The sequence below is a fragment of the Ruditapes philippinarum genome, unplaced genomic scaffold (genome assembly GCF_026571515.1).
Source record: "Ruditapes philippinarum isolate M1 unplaced genomic scaffold, ASM2657151v2 ctg227_1_1_1_1, whole genome shotgun sequence".
Classification (NCBI taxonomy): domain Eukaryota; kingdom Metazoa; phylum Mollusca; class Bivalvia; order Venerida; family Veneridae; genus Ruditapes; species Ruditapes philippinarum.
The window spans coordinates 116,371-125,015 of NW_026863206.1; the positions used below are offsets into that span (position 1 = coordinate 116,371).

The 8,645-nt window shown below is 32.0% G+C and overlaps 1 protein-coding gene across 1 annotated transcript; it reads left to right on the top strand.

The window, feature by feature from the left end:
* The first annotated feature begins 1,733 nt into the window (after positions 1-1,733).
* On the top strand, positions 1,734-8,207 carry LOC132721472 (uncharacterized). The gene is made up of 6 exons (XM_060705779.1): positions 1,734-1,891; positions 3,981-4,118; positions 5,018-5,194; positions 5,938-6,030; positions 6,650-6,783; positions 7,405-8,207. Exons 1-6 carry the CDS (start codon positions 1,771-1,773, stop codon positions 7,690-7,692), a joined length of 951 nt encoding a protein of 316 aa, XP_060561762.1. The 5' UTR covers positions 1,734-1,770; the 3' UTR covers positions 7,693-8,207.
* Positions 8,208-8,645: the final 438 nt, after the last annotated feature.

An 8,645-nucleotide genomic window follows, 5' to 3' on the forward strand; every position in this document is an offset into this window, starting at 1 on the left:
GCATGCACAGAATGAAAGAATTATATCAGTACATTTATTTGAAAGTGTGTGAGGCATGTGAAAAAATCATTGTCAAACCCATTATAGATAGCAGAGATATATTTTGTTCCAGAACATTTTTCTTCTGTTTTTGTATAATACTCCTGTATACATATGAATTCACTTATACTTTACATGCTACATGTTTTTCAAGAAACACCCATATGGTTATAAAAACAACCTTATTTTATCGTTGTTTTGTTGTTGTTGTTTGTTTGTTTGTATTTGTTTTGATTTGTTTTTTGTTGTAGTTTTTTTTTTTAAATAAAATATTTCACCAGACATAGTTCCATACATTTGATACTACTATTTTTGGTGTATCATTGTTGCAATGTTGGCTAGGACATTTCACGCTATGTAAGTTACCTTTAGAGTGATTGATGTCAATCCCCGAAAACTATGTGCTGATAAGTTGCATGAATAAGGATAATTAAATTTATAGTTTCAAAAGTAGAGTGTTGGACTATGAATCGAGCGATCCAGTTCGATTCCCGGACGGCGCAGGTCACATTCGTTGTGATTGATCATGATCTGCCTCCCAACCGAGTGTTTATGGGTTCGAGCCCAAATCGGGTCGCGACCATGTTTTGTATAATTTGGTTGAAAGAAGTTCGTTTTTATCACAATCGAGATGAAATAAATTTGTTTAAACTAAGCAATATTTGATATATCAGTAGGTACATGTATATCATACAGTTGTTTACCTTCCACTGCCGGCATTTATAAAATATGAGCCGCGTCACGACAAAACCAACATAATGCGTTTGCGACCAGCATGGATCCAGACCAGCCTGCGCATCCGCGCAGTCTAATCAGGATCCATGCTGTTCGCTTACAAACCCTATAACAAGTAGAGAAACTGATAGCGAACAGCATGGATCCTGATCAGACTGCACGGATGCGCAGGCTGGTCTGGATCCATGCTGGTCGCAAACGCACTGTATATGTTGGTTTTGTCATGGCGCGGCTCAATATGTACTTATATTGACTTTCCCCTTTATTAATCGTTCCGAAACGTATTATAAAGTCAAGTTTCATTCAAATTAATGAGGACATAACTACTTAAGCGGCACCCTTCTGTAGTGACCGACTCGCCCGTCAAACAATTGATTATCAATAACCGATAAAGATCGACTCCGGGTTTACAATATGAGGTGAATGCGAACGTAACTGTTGTTTCGTATATATATATTCATTAAATATATACATTAAAGGTCGACCAAAACGTAGCAATTTTTCTGAATAAATCAATTATTTGAAAAACTTTTTTTCCGTCTTTTATGAAAACATACATGCACTCAAAACATATATGTTTTTATCACGATCTTTTTTTTTAATGTAATACATCTGTAAATGATAATTTTGACAGATACTTTATCTTTCAAGCAAAAAATTAATCAAAAAAATTGTGAGTAGCACACAAACTAAATTAATTTTCAAACGATTAAACTCGTCATTGTCTTTTTTCAGGGTTTTTCAATTTCTTATACCGTATTTACTCATCTGTCTATCATTTCTTGATATTTCTTTAAGATCATGCAAACGTATAGGGTTAGATACTTATCTTTGCACGTATGTGATTGGAAAAAGAGATAACTATCCCTTGTCTTAAGTAATGACATGTATTGGCTATTGTTGTCTGACTTTCATTTTCCGGACACTTTATGGTGAAAATATATAAATATAGAAAGCAGCGAAAAATCGGTTAATAGCTTGTGTCGGACGTCGAACATGCGCGCTTTAATTTTGCTCTGCTGTGCGATTGTTGTTGCGCCGGCGCGTGCTAAGAATTTGGATACAGGTTTAATCACGAACGCCGAATTCTTTGAACTTATCAAAGATTATGTAACAGGTAATTATTTTACAGTAGCGCATCCCCAGAATTTTGAATAGTTATTATAGTTAAAAAGTTGTAAAAATGTTGTCATGATTTCAGAAACGTAATTTAACCAAGAGGCACTTACTATTGATAAATAATTACTATAAAAAAGTGAAGGATCTCTTCTGACGACAAAACATGAAAAACACATGAAATTTGAAATTCTTACATTAAAAAATTGAAGAAATTAAAACTGGAAAACAAATCAGCAAAAGATAATTAAGATATATGCTCAATAATTAAATTAAATATCGTTTTGTAGTGCGATTCTAAGCCCTATTTTTGAGAAAAGCGTTTTCAACTCTTTTAGTTTTTGGTTTTATGCATAATAAAAAATGAAATTCTGGTTAAATACGTGGGAGGATACAATGGTATACAAGTCTCGAAAAAATATTCTTAGTCCTTTCGTGTCAAAAAAAATAAAATAAAATAAAAAATCATGTTGACACTATTTCTGATAGCAAATTTGCTTATTTGCTAATAATGTGTACATTATAACATATACGGCTTAAAGATCCTGTAACACAAATTTCTTAAAGTGACATTATGCTCATTATTTTCATTGTCAAACTGACCTAAATTGACTATATATTTCAGTAAACTGGTCGTTATAATGGTGATTGACCAACACATGATATTTGAAAATGTTAAGGGTAAAAAATAAATCTACCTAAATATATAAAAAGACTGCCCCACTCTTTTATAAATTGAAAGTTACAGATACATTCCGACGGATAATTACACACATTTCACAGGGCCTAGCGAGTTATTTATCGTTCATGTGAAGTAAATTATAAAATTGAAATGAATTATGGGAAAATGTTAACTTATTTTGACTGTCACCTGTTAATTCACTCTATATCTACCCATGGATGGGCATAATGTCACTTTAAGGTTTTAAATCATAAATATGATGCTCAAATTAAGATTTATCAATATTGTAGATTCCAAAAAGCATTATTTATAAAGATATTACCAAATTTAACATTTCATGTAAATAATGGGAGGCAATAAAACTTTTATTTTCAATTAAGTTTAAGTCAAATTTTACAATAAGAAATGAATGCATATATTTTAATGATTACATATAATATGCGCACGCACAAATATCTGAAGTACATATTTTACATATTCTTCGATGTTTAAAAATAGTTTTCTTTGCATAATTTTCTACTTACATATAATTGCATTTAGTGTGGTTTACCACTTTGATCAGAACATAAAGGATCTTTAAAAGCATTGGTTGTATAAAGACATACTAACAAGAAAGGACAATTTATTACGTTATTATTTCGAAAATCTTTGTGAGATAAATATTCAAACGAAAAAAAAGTAAAGAAAAGATTTTAAGCCATCATAAATTAGGTGAAAAAAAAGTTTGCAAGAAAAATTAGATTTGAAAAAATAGTGAAAATAAAAGAAAACATGATCTTCGATTAGACACACTATTAATCGGTGAAATATAAATCATATCATGTTATTTGAAACTGATCAAGTGAAATATAGAATGTTGGTGCCCGTGTTAAAGGGACTTCACTGGATTTGTTATTCGGGAATTGAATTTACTTTTAGAGATTGTTCCATTTGATGTAGGTCTAGACTATTAACTTGTGTGCAAAATTTCAGATCATTTGCTGGCTCTGTTTTTCCAGAATATGTTATTGTAACCGTGAAAAATTAGCTAAATTAGAAAAGCGTTACAACGCTTTTCACTAAAAACGGGCCAAGAATAGCACACAAATACGATTTACAATTTTGTTTTTGTATAATGTTTAATTATGTATGTATTTCTGTTTAAAGTGCCAAAGGTAATCTTTGTAGGAAATTCAAAATTTCATGATTTTAGGCTTATGGACCTCAGTGTAGTTCCTTTGAATATTGGAAGGAAAAAATCCGCAAACATATGATATCATAATATTCACGAGGTCACGGTAAAGTCATTTTTAAATTTGAGACAATTGTTTGTTGTTGTCTTAAGATTTTTTACTGTAGCTACGGTTGTACATTGAAATTTAAATAAAATGTAAACAATTAAAAAACACCACTTTTTGAATTTTTACAGACATTGAAACGGAGCCATATGGAGACACTGAGAGTGAAATAGAAGATGATGACGTCATTAATTTGCCTGGTGGCCCGGATGATGAACTCGATTTGGAATTTTTAGCAGACAAACTTGGTCTGATAAAACGTCCTGCTGGTAGGCCAGAATTTATAGCTATCACGGTTGTCGAAATATAATCCCTGTCCTTCGACCAGGGGGAAATGTTCCCATTTTTTTTACCCTTCCGTTTGGCCACATACTAGTGTGTCATTTTTATTTAAGTATTACATGGTTTTATTTTATATTAGATTGTCCTGTTGATGCGGTGCGGGGTCGAGACTCTGCTCTTTCAGATTTAATAAGTAAGAACCCCACTTGGAGCAGAATAATGTTTTTATTATGATTATAATAATTCTTGAAAAACTTGACAATGTTGGTAGTTTTCAATATGCAATGAGAGGACTGCATTTAGCATACTAGTATTTGAATAAGTAATAGAAAGAGCACCGAAACACGAGGCTATCTGATTTGTACGAGGGGGCGTAGCCCCCAAGTATAAATCAGATTGCCGAGTGTTTTGGTGTTCTTTCTCTTTTGTATCATAGTCAAACATGACAGCACGTTCCCTGTTGTCATAATACGAAACCCCAGAAAAAATGAACCAATGAACGAGCATTTGAATATGACATTTCTGCCTCTTTCCCTTTCTCTGCCGTCACAATATGTAAACCCCAGCAAAAATGAACCAATCAACTGGCATTATCTGGAGTGCGGGTAATTGATACCGGCACTCCAGTTACCGCACTGTGCATGTATATGTATACGATTTAACTCTTGACACATTTTCAACAGAAAGGTCCCCAGACTATGATACAAGAATATTATACCTATTGTTCATTTAGCATACTAGTATTTGAATTAGAATATAATAACTATTGTTTATTTATAGATATAACACATGGGGTATTGTAACTATTTATCTTTTTTTTCAAGGTTTTTTCGTTTATGTGTAATAACTAGTGGTACACTTCATTTCTTTTTTATTCTAATTTTAGAATCAAGTGAGATAGAACGCCATCACCATCATCATCATCACCATCATCATCAACACCATCGCTTCCACCGCCATTCGACCTTCAGCTGTCACTGTAGGCACTACAGTTGTAAATGCTGCCTGCATCATACGTTCAAGGTCAACCTTATCTTCCACAAGGTGAAATTTCGTCTGCATGGTAAGTCTGTCTTTCGTGACGTGAGCATTTTAACCTTTAACCTGCATACGCTTATAAAATTGAATTTGTTCTGCTTTCATTTTTGTGTTGCCTGGTGTTTGTTGAAGAGGGGGGAGTGACAGCATTCAGCATCGAAATGCTACACTCTTGGCAGTGAACATTACTAAAGGAATCGTGGTTCGCACCGGAAGTTTGGATGAATCATGATTCGCACCGGAAGTTTAGAAGAATCATGATTCACACCGGAAGTTCGAATGGATCATGATTCGTACCGAAAGTTCGGATGGATCATGATTCGCACCGGAAGTTTTGATGAATCATGATTCGTACCGGAAGTTCGGATGAATCAGGATTCGAACCGGAAGTTCAATTGAATCAGGATTCGCACCGCTGGTTCCGATGAATCATGATTTCAACCAGAAGTTTGGATGATCATGATTCAAACCGAATGTCCAAGATGGCCTAGATATTAACTAGTGACACAGGCTGGCTTTTGTGCGTCGTCTTTTGGTATTACGAAAAATAAAGTTAAACTTATTCACTTTTCAAAGCCATCGGAACAATTTTGTAATATGTCTTGCTGTAAAACAGACATGATGATCAATCAACTTTAAATACTTTATAGTCGATCGAAATAGAGCAATACTTAGATTTTTAATTGTTTTATAATAAATGTGTATAAATGTGAATAAATTTGTATAAATGTGTATAAATGTATATAAATGTGTATAATCGAATTTCAGCTTGTCTACAGGTGGCTTATTTACGGAGATATCACGGTTTTGAAATAACCTTCACCATGAACGGACGTCGTCTGCTACACAAAGAATACTCATGTATGTATATTTTTTATATATATTTTTTCTATTTTATGAAATGTATTTAGTCTAAAATTTTAAAGTAACCATATGCAAACTTGCCAAGCTCATTATTCGTGAAATTAACTTCAGACACCAAAAGTATTATTTGGATTAAACAACGTGGAAATGCCATATGGTTTGTGACTTCATTTTTCAGGACTCAAAAGCACCGGGTATTGTTTCACCAATCGAGCACTCTGTTAACGTGACTTATCTTTATTTACCTTTCAGTGAGACGTCCCCCATCACTTAGTCAACGTGATTTATTGTCTTTATCTTTCAGTGAGACGTCCCCCATCACTATGTCAACGTGATTTATTGTCTTTATCTTTCACTCAGACGTCCCCAAGCAGTATTTTAACGTGATTTATTTTCTTTATCATTCAGTGAGACGTCCCCCAGCAGTATGTTCACGTGATTTACTTCCTTTATCTTTCAGTGAGACGTCACCCAGCACTATTTTAACGTGATTTATTGTCTTTATCTTTCAGTGAGACGTCCCCCAGCACTATGTCAACGTGATTTATTTTCTTTATCTTTCAGTGAGACGTCCCCCAGCACTATGTTTACGTGATTTATTTTCTTTATCTTTCAGTGAGACATCCCCCATCACTCTGTTATGGTGTGCCTGGTTTAAGAAGATTTGCAAAGATATGCCTTCAACTGTACAACATCAACCTGTCGCGAAAGAGAATTTGTGCCAGGCTGACTGGTGTACTTGACCTGAAGGTATTATATATATTTTTTTCTAACTGTACGTTCTTATTTATTTATTTATATTATTATTTTTTTTTTGTTACATAATTTTTCTTTCTTTCTTTATTTATTATTTTTTAGTTTATGAATTAATTTATTTATCTATTTATTTATTTATTTATTTATTTATTTATTTATTTTATTTATTTATTTATCATTTATTCATTCATTTATTTTTATTTATTATTTATTTATTTATTTATTTATTTATTTATTTATTTATTTATTTATTTATTTATTTATTTATTTATTTATTTATTTATTTATTTTAATGAACATTGTATTAATTTATTAACTTAAAAGAAAATGCGTACATCAAGGTTAATTTTTTTTAATTTCTTTAAGACATCAAAATATTTTGTTACGTGAGTCATTTGAAGTTGTGGTAGGTGACCATTTGCAATTGGAGAAGTAAAAAAACGGCAAAGGAAGGCGTGTCGGTATTGCTTTCCAAATACACGAATCCATTTGTCGCTCCTCTATAAGAATACAAATACTTTTAAAGATAGTGTTTAGTAATTGGCGTCATTTATTTCCCTTCATTATATATCCATTATCAACGTCTAATATAAAATAGTTTTATTATTTTTTCAGTTTAAGAAGTTCCGAGTACATTTGAAATTAGGCTGCTTCAGGATACCGATCATGGACGAAGAAGCGCTTACAAGTCTTCTCAATGACAAAGACTTTCTGCAAGCCAGCATGCAAGCGTCTGATGACGATAGCGTCGAAATTGAACCACGTGACTTTATCGAGATGTTTCTAGAACACGCTACAAAAGATGGCAATGAAAACAGCTTAGAATTCTCAGAGGAATTGGAGCAAAAGAACGAAAAGGAGAAAGACGGACAAGATGAAATGTTGAACGAAGAATACATTTAGAAGTCTAGAATGATACTGATACTATTTTTAGATATTTATTCAGCAATGTCATATATTCTACAACGTATATTTGACTTTATGAACTGAACTAGAACGAGTTTTATATATGACGTATAAATGTTTATATTTTATAAGCCACTGGAAACTAAGTCCGTATTAAATGTGTCGTATGTGGGCCTATAAAAAGCAAATATATTAAACAATGATTAACTTATATTTGATATTTTTTGTTCTTTTTATTTATATAAAAAGAAAATATTTCTCGTTGTTGAAACTTTGTTTTAATATTATATAATAATATTCAATTGAATAAGTTCTTAATTTTCTGAGAAATAAGTTTTCTTTAATTTTAATGCCCTTGAAATTGTGCAACTACAAAAACAGAAATATTTTCCTCTAGGCAAGATAGCATTGGAGGCAAATATATCCACCATATTTTTTTCCATTTTGTTAAAGGCATACTATGCCTCAGAAATGCTACTAAATTTATTTCACAAAAAAAAACTTTAATTTTTTGATATCTTGTTAGAGTTTCCAACAAAATACCCATTTGCCATATAGATGAACTATCTTTACTCGTTTTGCCTTGTTGGCAATTTGTATAATTATAATGAATTAGTATTCTGTATGGAAGTCAAATACTACTTTCTTTACATTTTTCTACCATTTTACGACACATAACTGCACGTTCAGTGCTACTTTCTTCAACGACATACTCTAAATCGATCATTGAAATATTATTAAACACATATTTGACATTTCTAAAGAATTTAAAAGAATATGAATTTAGGAGGTATAATATGCCTTTAAAGATCCTGTAACGCATTTCTTATGATTTTATATCATCAATATGATGCTCAAATGAAGATTTATCAATATTGTAAGTTCCAAAAGCATTATTTGTAAAGATATTACCGAATTAACATTTCATGTAAATAAAGGGAGGTAATTTG